Here is a 26,383-nt window from a genome sequence, read left to right as displayed (position 1 = left end):
ATGCATTTTATTTACTGTTCTCAACTGTGACACATGGACTGCATGCAGCATGTCCCACGTGTAGGGGGGGATGTCACCAAAGAAGTGGAATGAAGTGGCACGTCATTGGGGATGGGGGGGGACATGGGGTTGGCATCACTGGGGTGGGGAGAGACTGTGGGGTGTTATTGGGGCTGGGGGGAACACGGGGTGACCTTACAGGTGTGAGGGCATGATATGTCTGTATGTGTCATGTGTGGGAATACATGGGGTGTCCTTAAATACACGAGGTCACACAGATGGCTCCTGTTCCCCCTCACCTGTGCATCTACCCATGTCCTCAGGTGCCCTCAGGTCCTACCCACGCTCACAGATGAGCTCAACGACGCTGTGCTCCATAGGGACAGGGTCAAGGCAGCGGTGGGCAGCACTGGCAGCCACCTCATCCAGCAGCCCCTGCACCACACGCTCATCAGCAGCAAAGCGCCAGAGGTAGAGCTGTAGGTAGTGGCCGTCCACCTGCACCTGCTGCAGCCCAAAACGCCCCAGAGTTCGCAGCCGCACGCACTCCAGCAGTGTCTTCAGGCTGATCTTGATGATTCCTGTCAGCACTGACACCTGGGACACGGGGACAAGTGGCATCAGGGGATGCCCAACACAGGGAAGCCTTGTGCCACAGCTACTTGGGGATGAGAAGAAGGGACAATCCTCATCCTGGTCATCAGCCCCCAGGGACGTCCTGAGTTCTGACACATGGGACGTGTCACATGGGAAGTCAGGGATGCCCTCAGTTGGGCTGTTGGGGGTGGACCAGTCTCACTAACAGGGGCATGGGGACTCCCTCATCCTGGTCCACATCCCAGGGACCTCCCTGAAGTCCAGACATGCTTGTCCTGCTCTGGGGAACCCCACAACTTGAGACACAGGGACACCAGGGGCATGTGACAGGTAGGAAGGAAGGCAGCTTTGGGGCCTTTGGGATACGGGGTCAAGAGCTGCCCTTGGGGACACTGGCATGTTCCCATGCCTCACCTTGTTGAACTCAACAGGGCTGAAGATGTCAATGCGTTCAGAGAAGAGCTTCTGGATGTTGCTGAGCAGGTGGGTGTCCATGGGGGCGCTGAGGATGGTGACAACAGCACGATCAGGGATGCAGAGACAGTCGGAAGTCAAGGGGAAGATACGTGCAGAAAAACAGGGAATGCAGGGATTTTCAGGGAACAAGGGAAGGAGACTGAGAGACAGAGAACACAAAGACTGTCAGGGGATACCAAGACAGATGGGCTACGAGGACAGTTTGGGTGCACAAAAACAGTCAGTAGAACATGGGAATGGACAGCGGATGTGGGGACAGTCAGGGAACATGGAGACAGCCACAGGACATAGACATGGGGCACATGGGGATCATCAGGGGATACTAGGACTGCCTGGGGACATAGGAACAGAAGGGAAGATGGAAACAGCTGGGGAAGTTGGGAATAAACAAGGGATATTTGGACTGTTTGGGGATGCAGGGCCAGCCAGAGAAGGAGGATGGATATCGAGATAGGGATGTGAAGATGAAAACAGGGACATGGGGACAGTAGGGGAAAGTTGAAATATTTGGAGATGTTAAGACAGTTGGGAAGACATGGGGATGGTCATGGACATGGGGACAAAGGTGTGACCCGGGGTAACTGGGCAGTGACCAAGAGGTGGCCTGGGGCACAGAGCTGACCTGGGAGTGTAGCTGGGAGCATAGCGTCCCGGTGCCCGTGAGCTGCTGTACACAGAGAAGGCACGTCGGCTCGAGTCACTGCTCTGCGCCCGCCGCACTCCTTCCTCAAGGAGCTGCCCCACCTGTAGCATCACATCACTATCTTCCAAATCCACCCAAAATATCTTGAGGTTCCCAAAACCAACCAGGATCCCTTAAAACCCTCTGAAACCTCCTAGTCCCCCTGGGATCCTTCCAAACCCCTCTGGGTCCCCTTAAAATCATTAAGAATCTTATTGGAACCACAGGGATCCTCTCTAGACCTTCCAGGGATGTCAGCCCCTCCCCACCAGGGACCCTCTGAAACTTGAAAACCCTCCCAGGAACATCTGGGACATTCTGGGGACACCAGATTTAGGGACACCAAGGGAGACTCCCCAGGGACTCAGCGTTGCCCTGACCTGGACGTCGATGGCAGTGATGTCCTCGACCACACGCTTCATGACAGCACGGACATTGCGGGGCTCGACGGTGCCCAACCAGTCCCGTGTCTCCACACTCTTCCGCAGCATCTGTGCCACCGCAGCTCCCTGGACCTGTACGTAGTGGTCGAGCAGCCGCTGCGCCGCTCCCCGTGCCTCGGCACACAGCGCTGGCCCTGGCGTCACTGCTGGCCCTGTGTCCTGGAAGTACAAAGGATGCTCTCCAGGCTGCTGAATATGCTGCTGTGTCACTGCTGTCTTCATGTCCTTGGAGCATTTGGAGGGACTTGGGGATACGCATTTCCCCACTGCCTCCTGGGAACATTCTGTGCTGCCCCTTGGGACACCCTGGGGACACTTCCGCATCCATGTGCGGAGGAGGGACCACATTCTGGATGGAGACGGAGACACAGTGGGCACATGGAGGATCCCCCTGAGGACATTTTGGAGTCCCCAGATCACACTCAATTAGAAGAAAGGTCTCTATGCCTTTTCAACACTATGAAATCATGGACAGACACTGGGACACCTAGGAACTCAGGGCCAAATTGTCACATCTGGGAACAGTCAGGATCCCCTCTTAGCCATTCTGGGCCAACAGGGACAGTTGGGGCGGCTTACCTCTGGAGGGAACTGCTCATCAGTAAGAGTGAGGATGTAGCTGATGGTAGTGGCTTCGTAGTCAAGGCAGAGACGGGCAAGGAGCAGCAGGAGTGCTGGGGGTGCTGCAGGGGCACCTCGCTCAGCTGGGCTGTCAGCAAAGCCCCGAGCAGTACGGCAGAGCCAGCGCACGAAGGCCACCACCAGCCCTTCACGCACTGCCTCAACACAGAACTCCCCCTGTGACCAAAAACGGGAGGATTACACTCCAAAAATACCACACTGACACCCCAAAAAGCTGTTACAGCACCATTAAAAGCTCCATCTGCACCCCACAGAACTGCTTCTGGGCACTGACATCACACTCATGTCACCGTGCAGACATGACTGTGACCAAAACCGGAGGGTTTTGCCCCAAAAGTACCACCCTGGGACCATCAAAAAGCTCCCCTGCATTCTCAAAAATACTTTTGGAGCTCAATGGAGATCTCCACTATAGTCCCTAACAGTTCCTCACACACTTCCCCACTGTCCCCCAGTATGAGCTGTGCAACCTCAAATCCATCCTGTACAAGCCCCACTGACCTTTAAAGAGCTCCAATGAAGCCAAATCTGCCCTCTGCAATGCAGAACCTGCCCCATGCAATCCCCTAACCACCCCCAAATCATCCCTGTGACCCTCTCACTGCCCCCAAACTCACCTTGAAGTAGGGCAGGCTGGCAAATGCAACATCCCTGGCAGTGAAGAGCTGCACATAGGCCAGGACGGCCTTGAGCTGACCAAGAACGGAGGAAGAGAGCGTGGCCAAGAGATCAGGCAGTCCAGGGCCATCCTTACCAGGAGGTCGGGGTGCAGCCAGCGCCTGGCGCACATCACCCAGGCACCCCAGAAAGAAGGTCTGCAGTGCCCGCAGGTAGCGGGCCACCCGTTCACGCGCTGCTCGGGCCACCAGTGCAGCACCTGCTTCAGCCCCGGCTGCGGGCAGCAGCTCCAGGAGAGCACGGAGGCGGCGATGGAAACGGTCAAGCGCCCGCACCAACAGTGATGTGTCGCCCAGACCTCGCTCCAGGGCCAGGCGTCGCTCCAGCAGCTCGAAGTAGCGGGTGGTGAGGGTGGAGGCAAAGGCCTCTAGGCGGCCATCCCCAGCCCCAGGGTGCCCCTCAAAGAGGCTGCGGTATGAAGCTGCAAGGAGGCACAGGTTGCTCACAAAAGCTGAGCTGCCGCGGTCAACAAAGTCAAGGATGTCGGTGGCGGGAGGTGGTGTGGAAGCAGTGCCAGAGGGGTCAGATGGGGGCAGCTCAGCCTCCAGCGCTGCCAGCTCAGCCTCAAGGCGGGCACCAGCCTGGCTCAGGAACTCCTCGCACAGCTCCTCGGGTGGTTCCTCCAGCTGCAGCAGCATCTCCACACACTCAGTGAGTTCCTTCGGGTCCAAGGTGTCATCCCTGGAGGGAGGGAAGGAATGAAGGGGTTAGCTGGGAGTGGTAGGAGGTTTCAGGGTTAATGGTGGCGCAGCAAAAAAGAAGGAAAAGCAATCAAGGTCATCAGTAGGCTTCAGGGTTAACAATAATTATTGAATAGCAAAGAAGAAAAAATTACTTAATATCATCAGTATATTCCAGAGCTAACAGTGGTAATAGTAATTAAAATCATTATTCCAGTATTCACAATAACTAGAATAGTAGTAAAAAAGAAACTGTAACTGTTAGGGAGTTTCCTGAGTTAGCTCTATACCACAAACACATGAGAAAAAAATATACACACCATAATTTTGTAAAAGTTCTCAGTACTCTTCAGAATTAGCCCTGTATTCCAATGAATATTCTGCAACATGTATGGTTCCTGGAATTTTTAGCTTCCAGAGTGAATACTCCCCAAGAACATCTATTTCCCAGAGCTGTCATCAGTAGGTTCCAGAGTGAACACATTAAAAAAAAACAAAACAACACCCACAACATTTCCTGGAGCTGCTGTCAGTCGGTTCCACAGCGAACATACCGGAGGTGTGCACGGAGGCGCTGGGCCAGCTCAGCCATGATGGCGTGGCTCTCATCCTCGATTGCACGGAAGGAAGGCAGGTGGCGGTAGTGGCGCAGCACAGCACGGGCACGGGCGTAGCAGTGCAGGGCCCGTGCAGGATCAGCTCCTGGTGTTGCCCACCGCCGCAGCCGCCCTGGCACCTCCACGAGGGATTGCAGCTTCCGCAGCAGCGCCTGCACCCCTGGGCGGGGGGGGTGTTAGGAGTGCAGTTAGGGCTGGGGCAAGCCATTGGGACCGAGAGCTTGACCTGCCTGCTGGGATTCCCCTAACCTTCAGATCTGCCCCTTGGTACCCAACACCCTCATGGAAAAAGAAGACAGCATGTCTGTGTGGGCTCCGGGATCTGCTTTCATTATGCAGCTCTGAGTTCTCTGCTGAGGACAGTTCCACCCCAAACCACCTACCTAATAACCACATCTACCCTTGCTGCATCCATAATTCCCAGATCTTCCCCACTCACCATTATCTGCCTCCCCCCTGATTAAACATGCACGTTAAGGTTCTCTAATGCCCTGTTATTTGTATCTCTAAAGACCTGTCATCACCCCCCAAACTGCCTTCATCTGAGCATCCCAGCCCTCCTCAGTCTACCCCTAAAGTTCCTTCAACTCCATGATTAATTTCCTCAAGCCCAAGATCCAACTCCAACCTCCACATCTCAAAATCTTTCCCCTTAACCTCCAGACCTGATCTCAACTTCCGGATCTGAGCTTCCAAACCTCCATATCTGTCCCTCCAACCCCCCCAAATCTGACTCCTACATTCCTCTAACCTTAAGATCTTCATCTAGCACTACAAAACCCCAAGACCTGCCCTTGCAGAGTTCCCCACCTTCAAGATCTGACACTCCACACACCCAGATCTGCCCTCTCGGGATCTCTCCCTCCACATACCAGCCAGCTGAGCACCGCGGCGGTGCCGGTCCTGCAGTGCAGCACTGACACGGGCACTGGAGGCACTGATGGCTGCCATGTTGGAGGCCAAATCATCCATCTCTGCCTCCATGCGCCGGAAGTCAACCTTCATCTTTCGGATAGTGTCTGGAGAGAAGAAACAAGACACATAGGTACCTTGTACTCCTGAGAGCCATCTGTTCCTCTCAAGATGCCTGGGTCCCTACCAGGTACTCACCTGTGGCAGAAATGAACTTGTTGTAGTTCTCATAGAGCAGCGTTTGCATGTCACTGTCGAGAGCACGGATCTCCCGCCCCAGTGTAGCTTCACGAGACAACAACTCCCCCAGGCGACACTCACTGCGCACCTGGAGGAACGGCAATAGTGGTACAACTTCGCCCCACTCTTGCTGCACCCTGTTGGCCCACCCACAACCTCCAACAGCCTTCCTGGAATACTCAAACCCTTCAGCCAAGCCCCTGCATGTGCGTCTGGGATCCTCAAGTGCTTCTTTCCACTTCTACTTGGCTCCTAGGGCCCTCCAGCTGTTCCTCTATAGCCCTAAGTACTACCTGGGGAACTCCTGACTGCCACTCAAGCCCCTAAATGTGCCTTTGACTCCACCTCTCCCAATGGAATTTGCAAACGAGCTTCCAATGGAAGCTCAGGGTCCTGCTGGAAATCCAGAAGTCCCCATTAACCACAATACCACCCTTATAAAGGGATCTATAAGATCCCAAGCAGTTTCTCTGGAGGAAGGTGGTCTACAGGATGCCCAAATAACCCCCAACAGGGTCCTTTGAGTGGTCTGAGGGTCTTTCAGGGACCCAATGGTGACCTACTGGAGGAGTTTCCATAAGAAACTGTATCAGTGAGCGACAGGATCTTCTCCAAAGGTTTCCACAGGCGATATCACAGAGCCCTTCTGAGACCCCAATGGGGCCCTGAACACAGACGTGACATCCCTGGAACTGTATGCAAAGAGTTCCCTACAGGAACGCCTATGGGTGTCTGTAAGGAGGCCTACACGAACACCTCGGAGGGGGTGAAGGGGTCCTCCAAGGGAAGCGAGGGTCGCGGTGGGGTCAAAGGTCACCTTGGTGAGAAAAACTTCCGGGTCGAAGTGGGGCCCGTTGATATCAGCAGGGTCCAGGTCTGTCTCTGCCGCTTCGGCCGCAGACGGTCCATAATAGCGCTGGAGCGGACCGTGGGGCCGCCGCCACCCGCTCCCGCTCCCCGTTGCGTTCCCAGAGTCGGAGCTGCCTCCAGTCTCGGTCCCGGCCCCCGCCGCTTCCACCTCCGCCATCGCGCTGACAATTCCGGTCCAGCTGACAGCTTGTCCCACCCCCGACGTCACTTCCGGCGGAAGGCTCTCGTCACCACGGCAACCAGCTGCGTTCACTTGAAAGAAACGCAATTTTCTCCGACAGCTTCAGTAAGAAAGAGAAATGCCGGACCGGTTACACAGCTAACGCTAGACACACAACAGCCGCGTAAGATGAGAGCAGAGTAAATTACCATTACAAAATGAGAAGTTTATTGCCAAGGAAAATGGTTTTCCCCTCCATCAACAGCACGTGCCAGACCTGTTTTCAGTTTTATTCTTTCAGCTGCATATTACTCAAAAATAACTTCCAAACAACCAGAACCAATCAGTATTCATACACACATACACTTTCATGAGACTCCCCTGCTTTTATGTTCGATGAACTTATCCAAATATTTTCAATTAAAGGCAATTAATTGAAGTAGCTGATGAAAATCCTTAATGAATGATTCTTTAGCTAGACTAGGGCTGAAGTGTATTGGGAACAAACCAGAGACAAATCAAAAAAGGTGTAAAAAAGAGCTTGATTGTAAATATCACTCACAGTGATCATTCCAACAATTGTTTGGGTTGTCTCTCATCATCACAGCACACTCCAGATTTGAATGCTGTGTGACAAATTACCAGTATTAAACAAGACAGCAAATCAGTCCGTATCTTCAGCTACAGATATTCCTTCCTTTTTTTCTAGATGGGACACCTGCAAGATAAAAAGAAACAGATTCAGTAGTAAAATTAAGGCGCATTTAACATCTCCGGTACTTTCTGATTTTCATCTCCAATCAGCACAGAGCCCAGATTTATCAGAAACCGACAGTGAGATGCGCTCTGGGGGACAACAGACGTGAACAGGCTCTGTTAGCTGCAGTAAAAAGAGAAATTCAAACTTTCTTCCTGCCCATCTTCCCAGCTGCCCCCAGCTGCATGCTCCCATCTATTCCTATTTTTGTGGCAGCTTGGTGACTTAATTTGGCTGACAAGGAGTAAGCACCAAAGCCATCTCAGGAGAAACAGAAAGGAAGGTAAGACCACCCTTTTCAATGACAAACGTCAGATCAAATTAGGCCAGAAGCCAGAACCCTGCCCATAACAAGAACTAGGAAAAGAAAAAATAAACACAGGGAAATGCTTCTCACACCTTAATAAGACCGACCTTCACTCTTCTTAACACTTAAGAAATTGAGTTACTTCACATTTAGTTCATTTACTGTTATGATTAATAATATAAATGCACAAACTCAGGGAAGGTAGCCCAACAGCAACAACATGATAGCTCAGGATGGTATCTTTGTCTCTGGAAAGTCCAGTTTTATGTTCCCACAATATAAAGGTAGGAAAATCATACTGTTAATAGATGATTCATATCTTCTGCCCTCAACATCTGTTATTGGTCATGACATGGTGTATGGGGACTGCTGAATCACAGCCTGAACCTCTGATTGATCACCTGATGCGAGCACTGAGTCAGCCTTGGGAGCACAGGTGAAGGCAATTCATCTGTGCTGCAGGGAGGGGTGCAGCCTGGCTCCATCTCTCCTAGATCCATTTCAGAGCTGACCACCAGTAGGGAAGGATCTCTTCTGGAGATCTGCTCCACCAGAGTTTCCCACACAAGCCCAGGATAGGGTGAGTGTACCTATCATTGCTGTTTTCTGCTTTGGTGTCATAACATCATAGGCAAGCTCTCTGTTGTACCATAACACCTGCATATTCATTAACAGTACATTGCTATACCATAACATTGGTATATTCATTAACTGTACACATGCTCACACAGACACTCAGCTTGGCAGATGGTTTTGTTTCACCAAACGTGCCTATTATTGTGATATGACCAGTGAGCACTGGAAAAAACAGGAAACGGATTGCAGGTAACTCATCCTTGGAGACGGTCACGCCAAACTTCTTCTGAGTTAAGTTGCTGTTCAGTTAAATGATACCAGCTATTAAAACAGCAATTAATGTTCTGGCTACTAGAACCTGTTAAATTACTTGCTCTGGCCGTACATCCTTATGCCAGCCACAATTCAAAACCAGAAGCTGCAGATAGTGACACTGCAGCTCCAAGGGTTATTATTCCAAACTGCTCAAGTTTCCCTCACCCAGGTGGAATGCTCAGCTACGTAGAGATTAATGGCATTAGGACTCCAAGGGCAAGTCTGATAATTCCCTGCAAGCACTTCACATTCTCCTTGTCTTACCACTGTTCTTCTACAACATATATAGAAAGAATTCTGCACTTTAGAAGGGTGGATGACTGAATCAACTTGATATACGTTATGTATAAAACATTATAAATGGAAAACTGTTTTCCACAAATCCAACAGATTTCCCTTCTGTTAACAATCAAACCGATTTTCTTTCACAAATGGGCATGAGGTAGCATCATTCTCATACAAGAAAACTTAGCACTGATTGCAAAAGTAAAGGTGTTTTTTGGCAGCACAATATCATTTAGAGTTTATGCTGTATTTTCACAGTCCTGTTACTATGCAAAAAAAACAAAAAAAAAAACACCCTTAAGTGCAGGACTTCAATTACCAGTAATCCTAGAGTGATTAACTGAATATGTACAATAAATAGAAACTCTGTCAACATTCCCTTTCTTGATTAGGGCAAACTTGACTCATTAACGTGAATCATTATTTTCGAGCCTTGCAGAAGGCTATCCATCATAAACAACTATCACTTCAAGTTACTGCTGCCCAAATAACAGATTATTTCCCAAGCTTGACTTGTAATTCGCAGCAGCTAATTGCAATGGCTAATGCTCTTGCCTGCAAAAATGTTACTACATACAAAATTGAGTTAAAGGTTAACAATATCCTAGGTCATTACAAGATCTTAATCACATTTCTTGTAAGCATTAAATTGCATTTTGTTTCAGATCTTATAAAAATATTTTACACAACTCCCTCTTGATCTTCAGTGAGAAAGAGTTCAAAACTGTTAAAAAAAATGCAGACCTACAAAACAAAAATGCTGCACACGGTAGCTTTTACTCTGGGTTTCAGGGTGAGGAAGCACTACTACTTAATTGTAATATAATCAGGGTGAGGAAACACTAATGCCTTGCATTTCACAGACAAGGCAATTAGCATTTTATTATATGTATAGATATGTTCTCAAAAGCAGCTGAAGTGCAAAAAACACTGTAAGGGGAGATTCACAGGAATTGAGCTTACCCCATTGAGACAGCTTTAAATAAAAACTGAGAAGCAGAGAATGTTTACCTGGTTATCTATACACCTAAATTGCCAGGACCAGGTGGTGTTATAAAGGAAAGGCCTCAGGTCAAATCGGTTGTCATCTGGGCTGTAGTTTTCGGCATGGTAGGAAGGAGTGAGGGTGGTCATTTTATGCCTATTCAAGGAATACATCCTGAAGAAGTGCTTAACCTTTGATGCCACCTGGTGTATGAAGAATATAACTTTCAGTCAGCCAAACTTCCTTAAAATTTACAATTTTCAGTGAGAACAGCATCTTAAAGACTGTATTCCAGCTTTTACACACCCACTTTCCACCACTAACACGTACGTAAGTTACCTACCACTACAAATCACTGTGGATGATTCCTTCAGGTAGAGGCATTTCAGACTATTTTCAGACCACCCTGTCTCTGTGCCTAACTTTTACCAACAGAGAAGTGCCCTGCAGGAAATCTAACAGTAAGCACTGACCTCTGAGATTCAGGTGACCAACTGAACGTCCTCCTTTATGCCAAAAAAGGAAAGATTTCCAGAATACATTAACCAAAAGCTTCAGGGGCAGTTAGCCATACACATTTCAGGAATAATTTTCTCCTGAAGTTACAGTTCTGTAGCAACTGTTTTCAGTTCCCCAATTACTGTTCTAACCATTTCCAACATGTATAACAAACCACATTAATTTAAGAGAGCAATACAAGCTTTACCAGCGTATTCAGTTACAACTGTACAATATCCCTAACTATGGGAGAATAATTAAACCATCTCTTTCAAATGAAAGGAACTTCATTTGACCATCCTTTAAAGAGTTTATTTTGGGAAAGACATCACATGATTTAATTTTGTGCATTACCTCCCTTGGTGTACAAATTTCCTTCCACAAATTAATCAGCTTACAGAACATACTGTATGGTCCAGCCTTTGCAATCTTCCTTAATTTACCATAGATTGAGAGCTCTGCATACGTCATCCCCATATCTGCCTGAAATCACACAAAGTCACAGAAAAAAAAACCTGACTATTTAAATTACAATTAATAGTTTTATGAGCAATTACAATAACCCAGTTTAATCAAAGATACACCAAAATGAAATTCTCAGTGCTCAAAGAGAAACAGAAGATTAGTATTACAAGTGGAAGAAAAGAATTGGGATCTCTGAAATACGAGATTTCAGAACCTTAAAGGAATATGTTTTATTTGGCTGGTGAAAGCATGCATGTCTTTCCAGAGAAAAACCTGTTTATTTTCCCTTCTGGGAGTTTAGATATAGTATATGTCAGTACAATAATTCCCAATGGAGAAAACTGAAATTTTAATTAAGCAATCCTTTATTAAAAAAAAAAAAAAAAAAGTTTTATAGTATCCTGCAGGTGAATAACCTACAGCCTTGGTAAGTAGCTGTCAGGCTTACCAGTCCTCTCTTATGTAAGTAGATAGCAAAAAAGAGGGGATGGGGAGAAGAGGCCAGGGGTTAAACACCAACCAACTTCAAGAACAGCAAGACACCAACAGGCACTTTTGGAGTTAAGTAACTCTGAAACTGCATTTTGGAAACATTTCAGAATGGCCATCTTTTTAAGTGCCCAAAATAAAAAATCATTCAAAACAAACAGAACAATCACAACAACAAACATTTGATTTGCTGTTTTAGAAACTGTTGGCAATTTATGTAATGCTGGTGCAAGACACCAAGCCTTGTCAGTGGCTTCAAGACAGTTATTACACACTTAGTGATAAGCACAGATACATACAAAAGCAAACAGCAATTGGACAAAAAGCAAGTGTGGGGATAAAGATTACCAGAGCATTTTTAAGTCTCTGCCTATTACCTCATCAGTTTGAGACACTTGTCCATCCACTAGGGGCTCTAGCTCTGCAGTAGGTGGAGCTGCCATGATACTGTAAGAGGAAGAAATAACAATCTGTCCAGTCTCATTAGTACAAACAGTCTGGTTTATTAAAAAGCAAATGCTTTACTCAAAAATTTCAGAAGGCATAATCTGCAAAAAAAAGTTACCTGCGAGCTGTCCCAGGTTTAAAAAAAAGCTATGTTTGTATCAAAAACATGAAACGTTTCCTTAATTCAATCTGTTCAAAATGTTTCCTCAATGGAATTAACACAAGTTTTTGCACACAGTCACTCCTAAGGCTGCTGGCATTTGCAGCCTTCACCCATTTAGATTGGTCTTGTGTAATTGCACACAATCATTTGGAAACAAAAGGATTACCAGAAGACCTCTTTAACATTTGCAATAAAAAAAAAAAACTGCATGAGTTTCAATAGGGCCAAGTGTCAGGTCCTGCATTCACAGCAACCTCAGGCAACCCTACAGCCTTGGGGACAAGCAGCTGGAAAGCTGCCTGGTGGAAAGGGACCTTGGTGTACTGATGGACAGTTGCCTGAACACGGGCCAGCACTGCGCCCTGGTGGCCAAAAAGGCCAATGACATCCTGGCTTATGCTAGGAATGGTGTGGTGAGCTGGACTAGGGAAGTCATCCTGCCCTGTACTTGGCACTGGTGAGGCCTCACCTTGAGTACTGTGTTCATTTTTGGGCACCTCAGTACAGAAAGGACATGGAGGTGCTGGAGCAGGTGCAAAGAAGGGCAGCAAGGCTGGGGAAAGGCTTGGAGAATATGGCCTATGAGGAGAGACTGAGGGAGCTGGAACTGGGGCTGCTCAGTCTAAGAAACAGGAGGCTGAGGGGAGACCTTATTGCTCTCTTCAAATACCTGAAAGGTAATTGCAATGAGAGCAGGGTTGGTCTCTTCTCACTGGTGACAGGATGAGGGGAAATGGCCTCAGGTTCCACCAGGAAGTTTAGGTTGGATATCAGGAAAAATTTCTTTACAGAAAGGGTTGTTAAGCACTGGAATAGGCTCCCCAGGGATGTGGTTGAGTCATCATCCCTGGATGTGTTTAAAAACCATTTGGATGCTGTGCTCAGGGACATGATTTAGCAGAGGGTTGTTAGAGTTAGGGTAACAGGGTTAGGTTGTGATATCCAAAGTCTTTTCCAGCCTGAAAGATTTTATGACTCTGTTACTCCAACTCAGTTATGTTAGTAGAAAAGAAACAAACACAAACAAATCCACAAAATGCAGCAAGCAAATAAAGCCACCAAGCATAACTGCTTCACTACTCACTTTCTGAGGGCTGTGAGCTGGAAGTTTTCAATGCAGTATTGTATGAAGTTCTTCAAATCACTCTTACTGATTCCACCAATGGGATTGATATCAGCACTTGAACAATCATACTTTGTCAAGTAACCTCGAAGACTGAGCAAAAGTTTTATATAACAAGGATGTAACATCAGTGCAATAACAGCTTATATTAGATAGATCATATATGTGGTATAAAGCCAAGAACAGATGGCACACTGTTAGCACATGGGACAAAAGAGTCATTTGGCTGAAACAGAGTTATTTTAACACCATGGTACTGCCAGGAGGGAGATATTTTGAACAGCTAGAAAGCACTGTGAAACTGCCTCAGCTAAATCTAGTGTAAAAGTTAAGATAGTGTCCTGGCCCATTAAAAACAGAAAATCCCAACTTCCCACAGAATCAATACACGCTATCCTCCAACCTTCTGAGATCATCAGTGCCACAGTGTTTATCTCCCAAAAGCTAGATCAAAATGCAGTACTCCAGATTTTTAACATCTATCTTTTAACTTAAAGTTCGCAACATAATTTCTAATAGTGTAATTGAAAATACAACAAATAATGGACTGGAAAGCTAGCCTGGGAACTGTGTGTGCAAGCTCTACTGAAACTTGCTAAAGAAACATCTGCAGTTTATTGGAAAACTACAAGAATACTTTTATCTTAAGCTTCTGAAAAATACATAATTTTGCCATTCTAATGGTAATAAATAACCTATTTCACTGCTATCAGTATCTTTTTTTTTTTTTTCAAATAAAAAAAAACCTCTTCTGTACATACTCTTCTGGAACTTGGGGGCATTAAGGAACAGCACTGATTTGTTCCTGGTTCACTTGGTTTTAGATTCGTAGCTTTTACCAACCTTTCATCCACATTGGCTGATCCTAGCACCAGAAGCCCCCCTGGCATCCCACGAGTCCAAAGTGTCAGCTGAGCAAACAGGTAGGCAAGGACCATTCTTACTCTAGCCTACAAATCAAAATAAAACTTAATATTTAGAAGCAATATATTTTCCCAGTCATATAAAGTTAGCAGTTCTCTGAACAAACCCATAAATAACAAGATGTGAGAGGGCCAACAGTTACTGTAGGAAGACAAAGGAGGGGATGCTAAACATACACCTGTGCAAGCCAGGCTCAGCATCTGCTACTGCCATAGACTCACATGATTGGGAAATTTTATTCTACTCTGAGTTGTAGAATTGGGAGTTATTACAATTCTCAGTCTCCTACACGCACTGATAAGGATGCAATGCATGAACAATGAAACATGCAGATAAACCACCTAACATATCCACCTATACAGTATTAGAAGAAACACTTTCTATTACACAAGAGCTCTAAAACTGTTTGTTTCTGTCCCCACTCTAAAACTCACTTTTTCCAAGGGAAATAACACTACTCAACATAGACATGAAATTCAATCTCTACCTCTGGCCCCAGCTGTGCGTGATGTTACGCAAACTATCACACTCTCTGATGCTAAGCCACTGTCAAAAAAGATGATACAAGATTCAGTGTTTGCTTATGGAATGCTCTGATAGTAGCAGGGGGAGAAAGATCAAATCCTTGGCTTAAAAGAACAAAAACCACAAAAACTATCTTCAGAAACGGAAGTCTACAAATTGTAATGAGTAAGCATCACACAGGGCCTATGAAAAGCTGCTAATATTCACCAGAGGAAAGCCTATATATGTTAGCAATGTCTTATTCTGCCACAATCCTACTGGACTCATGACTCATCTCTAAGAACACTACACTGCTCATTTTCCTGACGTGGCAACTTTCTTTTGGAATGCTTTTCTAAACAGCATACAGATGAATGCTATTGATGAGATCCAGACACATACTGTTTCCTCCTGACCATTCTATGATGTTTTAAAAATCACAAGCAACAGTTATCTTGGTTTTCTCCAAGATGCACAGGAGTGGAGATTTCTTCTGTAGATCAGCGTTTAGTGGAAAGTCATGAATCCTCAGGAACACACCACAGTGAGTTTAGGCCTTCACAGCAATTCAAAGGAAGGGCCCCAGCACCACTGGTACCATTTTGTAGTACTTCAAACAAAGGGCCTGACCTGATTCAGCCTACGTAAAACACACCTGCACATTCTGCAGTGCCAGATTTTCTCTGCTGCTCCCTCCGTAGACAGAAAAGCAGGGAGTTCGACCTGTCACCAGGCTGAAAATTCCCACAATAGCTTTCACAGCCGCATCAATGTTCAGGTTGATGTGATAGCTGAGAAGAATCCAAGCAGAAGTGACTCAGCTGGTAAGGCTTGACTACACAAAAAGCATTAAATGATAAGAAAACATGAAATGATGTTTTAAGGCTGCTCCCAATTAAGATCTGGTGGGAAAAGTTTTAGGAAAGGCTAATATTTTCCAGAGTCTGTTTCCAGTTGTTTTTTTGTTTGTTTGTTTGTTTTTAATCAAATGCTTCCCACCATGCCTCACATTCACACACTTAAATAATATCTGAAATGCTCATACTGAACACACATACACACTGCTCTCCTTTTTTTCCCTGTTTTAGGTTTTGAAAGTTTTATATGCAGGTTTTTTATTTGTTTTATTTTGCCAGAACAAGAATTTTTCTATCAGTTTCCAATCTCTACCTGCCTATTTGCTCAGCCAGAAGTTTAGCCCTGTTGCGAGTGTCCTGGGAGGAGTTCTCGCTGGCCATATAGCAAGTGGTAAAGACACGCTTGCAAAATTCTCTAGGATCCTCAGGGACATAGGTCTCATCATGCACAATCCTGCGTGCATCAGCCAGCACCTCTACATCTGAGAACAAAGGAAAAAAAATAAAACAGTAGTAGATATCGCTGTGCTCTTCCTGCCAGGGTATGGAAATAACTCGTTTGCTTCTTGTATTCCAATAAAGTTTTACATTGTCCCTCACAAGATAACTTCATCTAACTAACTCTCTTTCCAAGCATGTTAGAATATTTCCATACTAAAAAAAAACTAAAATAAAATAAAAATTAATGAGTTTGCTCCTAATTTTGAATGTGGAAATATTAAATCCCTTTGTTCTGCGTGCCTCAGGGAAGCTCCACAGAAATCGTAATTCCATACATACAGGGAACTAGCTTAATACACACCATCTATTCAAGGCCAGGTTTAAGAGCTCAAATCATGCCCAACTGTGTTTCACAGTGTTGAATTTAACAGGAAAAAAAAAATCTCATGATGAACTGAATTCCCAAAACTACATCAGCCAATACTTTGAAAAATACTGTAGAAGAAACTGGTCTCAGTTTCACAAGCAATCCTAAACCCAAAATGTAAGCCATTAAGCCAATTCAAAGAACTTGAAAGCTGAACTTTTGTTTTTGCTGGAATTTCTGGAGAGATGTGAAGGGTTCCATTAAAATAATTGGGCAAAATTTTATCATTAACTCTTGCACCTAGCTTATACTAACATGCTCTCAACCATTAATAGACATTGTTAGCAAGACATGCATATTTACTTACTTCCATTCTTGACTGCCAAGCAAACCTGGTGGCACATAGAATATACTATGCAAGCTGTAGCAGAGCTGTCAATTCCACCACTAAGAGGTAGAAGAAATCCTGCCTTGAAAACAAAGTGAGGAAGAAGTTCCAAAATGCAAAATTAGAAAAGTGTGTTTTACCTCAGAAACACGTTCTGGTAAATAGACATGAATCATCCATGAAAAAATCCTCTTCCTTATTTAAGTTTGACAACTGCTTTCAAAGAAAGCATGACTCCTAAGGAAGAGGTCTGAAAAGCATATTTCCCCTAACTATTTTAAGTCTGAAAGAACTACCAGTAACTTTGCAGCTTAGACTAACAGTGTGACCCTGCATTAGCAGCAGCACAAGATAGCAACCTGTATTGCCTGCATACTGCAGAAGAAGGTGCGCATGGTAAGAACAAAAAGCAGTTTTTACCTGTTTGCTGCGCCTTAAGTAGTCCCAGAGCCAACATGCAGGACCAAGGCTGAAATCACATAATACACTCATTTTATGAGGATTATAGGATAAGACCTACTTTCAATTCTTCCAATTAGATACTTTCTTAAATATAAATAGAGATATTGTGTTCATCTCCATTAGTTTTAAATTCTTATAAAAACTGTTTTCAAGCAACAAATTCAATGTACTTACCAGATCTCCTCCTCAGGACTATGATGCTTCCACTGGATTGGCACACAGATAGGTGCAGTTAGATCATCAGAACATGACAGAGCAAAGTTCACTTTTATCCTGGCAAAGGGATTCACTTTACTTGCCTAAGCAATAGTACAAAAGAGTTGAAAAGACAAATTTTAATGTAACATATACCTATAAAAGTGTAGATCTGTAAAATACAGTGTGGGGGAAAAAAAAAATAAAAAAATCAAAGCATGCAAATATTTTTGAAGTAACTATTCAAACTTGGTAGAGTTTAAGAACAATGTCTGTAAAGAACTCTTACTGCCAAGTTACGAGATGAAATCTCTGCTCTGTAACTTCGGACGTCTTCCAAGTCCAGTGTGGCAACTAGCACCTCCTGAAACGTTGGGGAAGGAAAACGCACATGACTTTTTCCAATACAGACCTTTACACTCACTTTACAAGTCACCTCTGATTCAGTTCAATTACTTACACTACAACACAAACACAACTGCCTCAATTCACAAAGCACACTAGAATACTCCAAAAATAACAAATTGATAGCACTTCTTAGGTGGCTGAAGAATGGGTTTACCATCACTTGCAGCACAGAACTAGAGGGAAAGTCGAGAAGCATGCTGGGGAAAAGTGACCAGCGCAGCACATAAAATGAAGCCCACAGCTGCAACAGAGTATCTTCTGAGAAAGGAGCTTTTGAAGAAAAGATCTAGCTGTAGAACTCTCCGTTTACCAACGCAGGCCATAGAACACTGCAATCTTCACACTTATTTGCTTGAATACATTAATATAACTAACAGTCTGTATTTAACATGGTGATTTTGTGCACAAACATTCTCTTAGTTCCTCCACTGTGACAGCTCTTCTCTACTGGCAAAAGCAGGACAGCTACTATAGATCTGGACAATTTAATTAGGAAAAACTTTTCAACTAGTTGGATAGTACAGTAAAAACATATATTTTTTGCCTCTAAGATATGAACCCAGTATCACTAGATGCTGTGTAAAGTCTTGAGTGTAAACGTAGCCCTTCTAACTTCAGCTATAACTTCAGTTAATTACAGGCTGAATGGATTACCACATCATCGAGTGAAAACTGAGATCCTTGTGCAACTGTCTCTCCGTTCATAGAAATCATGGCACAACCATCGTAATACAGACGATCACCATCACAACCTTTCTGGTTAGACAAAATATATATTCCACCATTCTGGGAAGAAAACAAACAAACAGAAAAACAGTTTTTCAGGATACAGTGACTATAGTACCTGATAATGTTAAAGATAAAATGTTTTTTCTCTGTTTGAGTCCTTCTCATACTCTAAGTTGTGAAAAGTTTAGAGCTTAGACTCTTTTCATTTGAAAAAGTACTTTACACACTATACACACTATATAAACAAATAATAGCATAAAAAAGTAGTAAAAAAATGAGCTCTATCCCCTTCTCGCTGTTGGAAGATATGTGTCTTTTGTTATGAGCTGAAGAGTCATTCATGAAGCCCAAGTGGAGAGGGCTACGCTTCAAAATTGAAATGCTACGTTCATACAGAGATTGAGGAAAGCAGGGAAATGATGACAGAAGCTGTGGCTGGATATCAGAGTACAGTGCTAAATATAACGAAAGACTGTGAAATTATGCTACAAAAAATAAACACCTGTCGTAGTGTAACATACATTCAGTAATTTTTGTCCTCATCACTGACAGACATGGGGACAGCCCAGGAATAAAAAGGCTTCTGTTTAAAGTTAGCAGAGCTTTCAACATAGAAAAATAAGATAAAATTTAAGTACAAAGACAACAGGTAATGGCTAAGGTTAAACACTGATTTCTACTTTCCCTTCCTGCTATTTCTCCAAGAAAATATTGCCACATCAACGAAGCTCAGAAAAGAAACTGTGAATTTAAGGAAATGTAAAACCATCCAAAATTATCTTTCATGTGCCAGAACAATATCTGCATACACAGACTGAAACAGAAGCTGGCAATGAGTTGTAACTTCAATACGTGAAGCATGAGGAGGGAGACTGCTTTGGCTCAGGTGAATGCAGAGAAAGCAGAGCCACTGGTAGTTTGTTCTTTATGCAGAATGAGAGCTTAACAGCCTTCCAAACTGGTTGCTTTTCTGTATGCAGTGGATTCAACACCACTGGTCCTAACAGCCTCTGGCATTTGGGGTTGTAGATCTGAAAACCATTACAGTGCTTCACATGAGAGCATTACACATAGTAGGACTCCTCAAAGCACAGTAGCATTGCAGCTGATTCAATCAGGAGGTAATTCCAGGATCAAAGAAAAAAAAAAACAAAAAAACACCACCACCACCACAGAAACTAACAAGGTCTGCCATAGCCGCCAAGCTCATGGGAGAAGAGATTGTTCTGGAGAGAAAACAAGTGCACAACAAGTCACTTTTTTTCTCCACCTCTCCATCCTTAAATGTACCTTTGCTGTGGCAGAATTCACCAAATCCACGCGGGTATGAGCCTTCCTCAACACATGGTGACTCCCTGAAGAGTTAGTGAAAATTTCCACACCGTCAAGTCCCATTTCAATATGAGGGCTGGCAAAGTAAAAGGCAGAAAAAAAAAATCAGCTGGCAATCACTCTGCATTGTAGGTACCATTTAGAATCACTAACAAATATACAACTTATATCACTGATATATCACTATCTCAGTTCACACAAAATGTCACAGTACCTTTGTCTGTAAATTGCCACACACGTTGCAGTTATAAGGAAATTGATTACTTGAACTACAAGATTTGGAAAGGCATCTGGAACATTTAATTTATCTTATGTTAATGACAACAGCTTTCACACAACTTTTTTTTTTTTTTTTCCCCCTTCCTTCCTCTATCTGACCATTCTTAACAGGATTTTGTCATTGGGAAGATTTTTAAATTCTAACAGGAACTATTCAAGTAATAACAGAAATGTTACTTAAGGGCACCAGGGCTTCCCTTCTGTTAATGACCTTCAGTTGTTTTCTTCTGCATATTCTTTATGAATCATATGATATTGGTTAAAGTATAAAGCAAAATGATTGAGCTAATAGAGAAATAGATATATATCAAAGTGATGCAAGCCTAAGTAATGCAGGAGCCTAAGTTCTAACTTAACAATTGCAACAAAGCTCTATTTTCTATGAAAATGATGAGACCTACTAGTACTCTCAAATTTTTTAAATGGAGTAACATGAGATTATTCTTACTGGCAGAATTGATACCCCAGAAACTAGGCTTACATGTCAAATAAAATCATGAAAGAATGGCTTAATCCACTTCTCATTCATTTGAGGAAGAACACTGATACTGACATGAGAAGGACTTAAAATTTTCCATCAGAATGAGATCTCCTTTTCTGTCCTCTAAACTTAGCACTTCTGCAGCTGATTAATGGTTTTACAGTCTTATTGTTCTACTACTGATCAGTAATTACTCACTTTCCTCAAGAACTAATCCGTCCACTTGAACATACTTAACATTAGCCTGGCAAGGGTCATCAATGAGAACAAAGCCTTCAGCTCTCTGAATTCAGTATAAGAGAAATGCAAGCTTCTCCTTTATATCTATGCAATTCCAAAAAGATAAGACGACTCCCTGACACTTTTATGAGTGTAAGTGAACTACATACAGGCCTGTAATAGTACCTAACCAACTTTAAGATAATGAAAACAAATGAAATGTTTTGATTGTAAACACAGTCCTCAGCTTCTGGTAGATCTGCCACATTCTCCAAGCAGAAATTCCAGAACAAGGCACGTAGGTAACAGTGAGAAGTTTTTATATAATAACAAGCACCACCAAGAAATTTGAACCCCTTTATTGAAATCTTACCCGTGATACATTTCTTGCTTATATTTGAACTTACTGGCACCCTGTGAAAAATACACTACATAAAGGAATATTGAGCATATTTTTACAAAAACATTTATTTCTGGCCGATCCAAAGAATATTTCAATTTATTTTCCATTTATTTTCCTTTACCTGTTTGGTGCCCAGAGCTCTTCACATATTTCTGTCCCTAGACAGGTATCTTTGGTTGCTAGCACTGCATCCCCAAAAGGAACTGTGTCCTGAGGGAAAAAAAAAAACAACAACCAAGAACGTCCTTACTTCAATGGAATGGGAGAATCTATTTCATATAATTAAAAAAATTATCTGCAAACTTAGAACAGAACTGAATGCTTACTTCTGTGAAATGACAAACTACCAACCATAAAGTACTTTATGTTATGCCAAATTTAAGTAAAAAAAAAAGGAAAAAAAAAATTCTGAGCTGCAAACACGTGACTTATACTGACATTCCATGTTAAAATTACAGTGCTATTCAGGTGAAGTGCTTCACTTCAGATCAGGACAGCTGCTTTTGAGTCAAATGTTCTACAAAAGAGAGACCACCTAATACTACGAACCACGTTCATGTTTTAGGGAGAAGCAACCTGAGGCAAATTTAAAAGTCACTTGATTTGCTACTAATTACTAATACAAACTAAGTTAAATTAGCCTGACAACTATCACTGAAACCACTGAATTTGCAACAACTGACACAAGGAGTTAGTGTTCTAGCCCTTTATGTCACACATGCTCTGCATTTAGAGTGTTGAATCCTAAATTTAAAAAGAAAGAACCCATTAAAAACTTACCTGTCCTGTTACTTCCTGAATTATCCTTGGTAGAAGATAGTCCTCTACATGCCTAAGGAAGGTTTATAAACTGTGAATACATAGTTATATAAATCACAATGGTGTATTAAAAAATTGCATGTCAGTTGCACAGGACTCTATATTAAAAAAAAGGAAAAAAAAAAACCACCTTCATATTTTCCAGGAAGGTTTCAGAAATGCATGGTAAACAGTGAGGAAACAAGATTTAAAAGTTTAAGTTTTTGTAACTGTGATAGGTTGCTTATTTCTGGCTTCTTACTATTTGTATGTGTATTTTCCAGTGAATAGTTAGGTGTCCAAACAAGAAGTCTTCAGGCAAAAGCTAAAGCTTGAGATAGACTTCTTCAGTGAGAAACCTTTTTGGGAGATATCCCGATTTTACAGAGAAATAAGCATGAAAAAAGCTTCAGGTAAATGAACAGAAATAATCACATCACCCTTCCAAGAGTTAAGAGGTTGCATTGCGATAACAATAACCTCTGCACAGCTTTCATGCTTGCTCCCTTTTAGTTCTTAACTAGACCCAACAAAGAACACACAGAAATTTCAAATATCCAATAAAAGTTTACCTTTCTGAAGTGCTTCTGCATGAGTAACTGTGAACTTATCCAGAACTGACTGGTATTTAAGAGAACTCCCAGAAACTCTATTCCTTGACAAATAAGGAACGAGCAAGCAGCATCAGAGGTGTGCATCAAGCAAGAACATATTTTGCTATGTAGTTAGGTACGGGACAGCAATCCTCCACAGTCATGATATTCTAACTGAGCTTACCCACCTCACACTGCTTCCCAGCTCAATACTGGAGAGCATGCAGCAATCAAGGAGATAAACAAGAATAACTGGCTCCCCCAATCCCAAACTGCATCGAGTTAGAAAGCATGCAAAAGGGAAGTGATGGCACTTATACATGGCAAGAACATTTAGCCACACTTTTTCTTCAAGCTTATTAGTCCACGGTTTGATTACATTTAATAAGCTCAACTATACTGAACTGTAGTTATGCAGCTCTGTAGATTCCCCCTGTTACCTACGTAGCTGCACTGATGCATTGCAATAGAGATTTCCTTCCTTCTGCTGCAGGTGCAAGTGAAAAGCTGTGCTTTTTAAACAATTTAACAGTAGCCAGCCTACCTTGCTTTGTTCCATGGGGTAAACCACCGAAGTTCTCTATAGTTTCCTGCATTTGCCAATGATATTTTCGGTCTAATCAAAAGAATTTTTCTTGAAACAAAAAATAAAACAGAAAGGGTGAATTAAGACCTGATGTGAAGATGAATAAGACAAGAACAAGAACACTGATGAAAATCAAGTCACTCTTTTTTTTTTTTTAGTGTGATGTAAATAACTGCTATAAACAACCTGTTAAAGGTTTCTGACTGAATGCTTCCAGGCTCTCCAAAGCATCCTTCAGAATGCAGTGGAAATTTAGTTTATACAAAAACAGAAGAGAAAAAGAGATAATGGAAAGCAGACAGGAAAACAATTCCAGTCCATTAGATGGCACTGAAGAATCCTGCTTGAAGGCCAAACAGGCCTCTGAAAGGATATCCTCCTGCTTCGTGCTGCAAAAGAGCATAGGGAACTACTTACTTATTTAGAAAGATGACTCGGCAATTGTAGCGAACATTTCTGTGCATAAGGGGCCTGCAAAAGTAAGGAGAAAAATTACCAGTGGCTAAGCACATTAGATTAAGTGTTCAAAGAAAATATAAAAACAACAAAGAACAGAATCTACTCCACTACACAAGGACTGTTAATATAAGACTTCTACACTAGATCACTAGAAGGAATTAAATATAACAATGTATGAAGTTTTAACTTCTGAAGTTTGCAAAAGTCTTATTCGCTGGCCCTTTTTTCAGTTGCAGATATACCCCGTGGCTGGCTACCAGACCACAGCACACCTGAGAAACACAGATTACAACCATGCTATTGGCTGGCCTAGCTTAACCAAGCTTGACTCTACCCAGTACTACCAGGCTACTTCAAAGCCAGGAAAAGGTAGCCTTATGCTTATTCATGATATCAACACACACATACATACATATGTTAGCTTTATAATCACAGTTTATCACAACTTGCTCTTGGCACCTGACTTACGATGGTTTCAGTGATCTTGGCATACCTGTATGCTGCCTGTAAAGATATCTGCCACTTAGAGCAAGCTATATGAGCTGTAGAATTCCCAAAGACAGTCAATTTATAGAATCCTTCATTTTGCACTCAGTCCAAGGCCTAACCCAAAACCTTACCCATGGGAGTGAATCCCAGAAATGTAGAATCTCAAGAAATACTTATTCCACTCTCTCAAAGGGACCAGCTATCAGGAATCTCACTCTTCTACCTTCCAGAAAAAGAAAAGCCTGAAATTTCTTCTATTTAACATCTTCATTAATGATCTTGATGAGAGGACTGAGTGCACCCTCAATAAGTTTGCAGGAGACACCAAGTTGGGAAGGAGTGTTGATCTGCCCGAGGGGAGGAAGGGACTACAGACAGACCTGGATAGACTGGATTGATGGGCCAAGGCAAACTGCATGAGTTTCAATAGGGCCAAGTGTCAGGTCCTGCATTCACAGCAACCTCAGGCAACCCTACAGCCTTGGGGACAAGCAGCTGGAAAGCTGCCTGGTGGAAAGGGACCTTGGTGTACTGATGGACAGTTGCCTGAACACGGGCCAGCACTGCGCCCTGGTGGCCAAAAAGGCCAATGACATCCTGGCTTATGCTAGGAATGGTGTGGTGAGCTGGACTAGGGAAGTCATCCTGCCCTGTACTTGGCACTGGTGAGGCCTCACCTTGAGTACTGTGTTCATTTTTGGGCACCTCAGTACAGAAAGGACATGGAGGTGCTGGAGCAGGTGCAAAGAAGGGCAGCAAGGCTGGGGAAGGGCTTGGAGAATATGGCCTATGAGGAGAGACTGAGGGAGCTGGAACTGGGGCTGCTCAGTCTAAGAAAAAGGAGGCTGAGGGGAGACCTTATTGCTCTCTTCAAATACCTGAAAGGTAATTGCAATGAGAGCAGGGTTGGTCTCTTCTCACTGGTGACAGGATGAGGGGAAATGGCCTCAGGTTCCACCAGGGTAAGTTTAGGTTGGATATCAGGAAAAATTTCTTTACAGAAAGGGTTGTTAAGCACTGGAATAGGCTCCCCAAGGACGTGGTTGAGTCATCATCCCTGGATGTGTTTAAAAACCATTTGGATGCTGTGCTCAGGGACATGATTTAGCAGAGAGTTAGGGTAGGATGGTTAGGTTGTGGTTGGACTCAATGATCTTTAAGGCCTTTTCCAACCTGAGCAATTCTACAATTCTGTAGTTCTAAAGGATTGTCTTCCAGAAATTCTCTTGTATGTTACAATCATTCTGATGGAGACCAGAGTGGGAAATACAGTAATTCTTAAGATGTGTTTCCAAGATTGGGGCAAAGCCCTGACAACCCAGAAGCATCTGCTCATGCTCTCAGAAGGCTCGCCCCTCCATCCTAGCTATAGCTACACATTTAACACTTACATTCCCACATCACAGATAATATCCTGAGTAGCTGGAGACTCCAAAAGCTTTGCCAGCACTTGAAAAGAATGCAGGAGCGTATCAGACTCATAGTAGTGATCTGCACAGCCGTAACCACTGCATAAAAAGGAAAAGAAAGAGAAGATTCGGGCTGTATCAGCACTCTGATCATGGGATGAAAACTTCTCCAGAGAAGAGACATCACACTGTGCATACAACTCACTACAGATAATAATTCAAGGGCCCTTACCAAATTTCGAGTTCTGGACCGAGCCTGTACCTAGCTCCTTTGCTCTTAGCGATGCTAATACCTGGAAAACAATTAGTTTAAGCAGCAACGCGGACACGAGCTCCGGCCCACTCAGACCCGCCGCCTCGGCCCCGCTCACTTCGCAGGATCCTCTCGGCGTTGCCTTCGAAATCCAGAGCCCACTGGTTGAGGGCACAGGCGGCCACGCTCACCGCCCGACCCATGGCAGCTTCCCACCGCCGAACCGAGGCAGCGCGCACTTCCGGGGGGGGCGGGGGGGCGGCAGGACAGCACCGCCCACCTCACGGACTGCCTCACGGACTGTTCCGTTCCCGCCTACAGAGCCGCCCCACCGTGCCCGCCCATGGGTTGAGCGCGCTCCGCCAATGAGGCAGCGTGGGGCGGAACGGAGCGCGGCGC

General features: G+C 43.9%; 2 protein-coding genes across 3 annotated transcripts; both read right to left on the bottom strand.

Annotated features, from left to right (window-relative positions):
* Positions 1–82: 82 nt before the first annotated feature.
* VPS51 (VPS51 subunit of GARP complex) lies at positions 83–7,111 on the bottom strand. Its single transcript, XM_048948754.1, has 10 exons — positions 6,786–7,111; positions 5,927–6,056; positions 5,689–5,835; positions 4,754–4,976; positions 3,459–4,200; positions 2,779–2,997; positions 2,137–2,358; positions 1,697–1,818; positions 1,012–1,099; positions 83–597 (listed from the first exon to the last, which is right to left on the bottom strand). Exons 1-10 carry the CDS (start codon positions 6,993–6,995, stop codon positions 337–339), a joined length of 2,364 nt encoding a protein of 787 aa, XP_048804711.1. The 5' UTR covers positions 6,996–7,111; the 3' UTR covers positions 83–336.
* On the bottom strand, positions 7,009–26,231 carry NADSYN1 (NAD synthetase 1). Of its 2 annotated transcripts, XR_007377756.1 has the most exons (22): positions 26,103–26,231; positions 25,964–26,024; positions 25,714–25,830; positions 23,792–23,845; positions 23,333–23,422; positions 22,178–22,229; positions 21,519–21,607; positions 19,974–20,091; positions 18,609–18,740; positions 17,836–17,910; positions 17,526–17,650; positions 17,310–17,358; positions 16,869–16,971; positions 16,007–16,175; positions 15,492–15,627; positions 14,252–14,358; positions 13,370–13,501; positions 12,053–12,122; positions 11,076–11,204; positions 10,250–10,426; positions 7,561–7,716; positions 7,009–7,119 (listed from the first exon to the last, which is right to left on the bottom strand). XR_007377756.1 is itself a non-coding variant. In XM_048948755.1 (21 exons), the coding sequence occupies exons 1-21, from the start codon at positions 26,185–26,187 to the stop codon at positions 7,663–7,665; spliced, it is 2,124 nt and encodes a 707-aa protein (XP_048804712.1). In that variant the 5' UTR covers positions 26,188–26,231; the 3' UTR covers positions 7,156–7,662. The 2 variants fall into 2 exon arrangements, 1 of the variants encoding a protein (XP_048804712.1); XM_048948755.1 differs by lacking the exon at positions 7,009–7,119 and having other exon boundaries at positions 7,156–7,716.
* Between the last annotated feature and the right edge of the window lie 152 nt (positions 26,232–26,383).

The sequence above is a fragment of the Lagopus muta genome, chromosome 6 (assembly GCF_023343835.1).
Source record: "Lagopus muta isolate bLagMut1 chromosome 6, bLagMut1 primary, whole genome shotgun sequence".
NCBI classification, from domain to species: domain Eukaryota; kingdom Metazoa; phylum Chordata; class Aves; order Galliformes; family Phasianidae; genus Lagopus; species Lagopus muta.
The sequence above is the reverse complement of the archived record's forward strand: the minus strand, read 5'-3'. Positions and strand labels throughout refer to the sequence as shown.

Bases quoted from the DNA above. Each gene is read 5' to 3' on its own strand.
- VPS51 (XM_048948754.1), bottom strand. From the start codon at position 6,995: ATGGCGGAGGTGGAAGCGGCGGGGGCCGGGACCGAGACTGGAGGCAGC. The intron at 2,998-3,458 runs GTGAGTTTGGGG...TTTTGGTCACAG, and splicing joins CCAGCCTGCCCTACTTCAAG to GGGGAGTTCTGTGTTGAGGC. The intron at 1,819-2,136 runs GTCAGGGCAACG...GTGATGCTACAG, and splicing joins TCACTGCCATCGACGTCCAG to GTGGGGCAGCTCCTTGAGGA.
- NADSYN1 (XM_048948755.1), bottom strand. From the start codon at position 26,187: ATGGGTCGGGCGGTGAGCGTGGCCGCCTGTGCCCTCAACCAGTGGGCT. The intron at 26,025-26,102 runs GTGAGCGGGGCC...ATTGTTTTCCAG, and splicing joins CGCCGAGAGGATCCTGCGAA to GTATTAGCATCGCTAAGAGC. The intron at 21,608-22,177 runs GTAAGTTTTTAA...TTTTTCCCTCAG, and splicing joins TTCAGGAAGTAACAGGACAG to GACACAGTTCCTTTTGGGGA.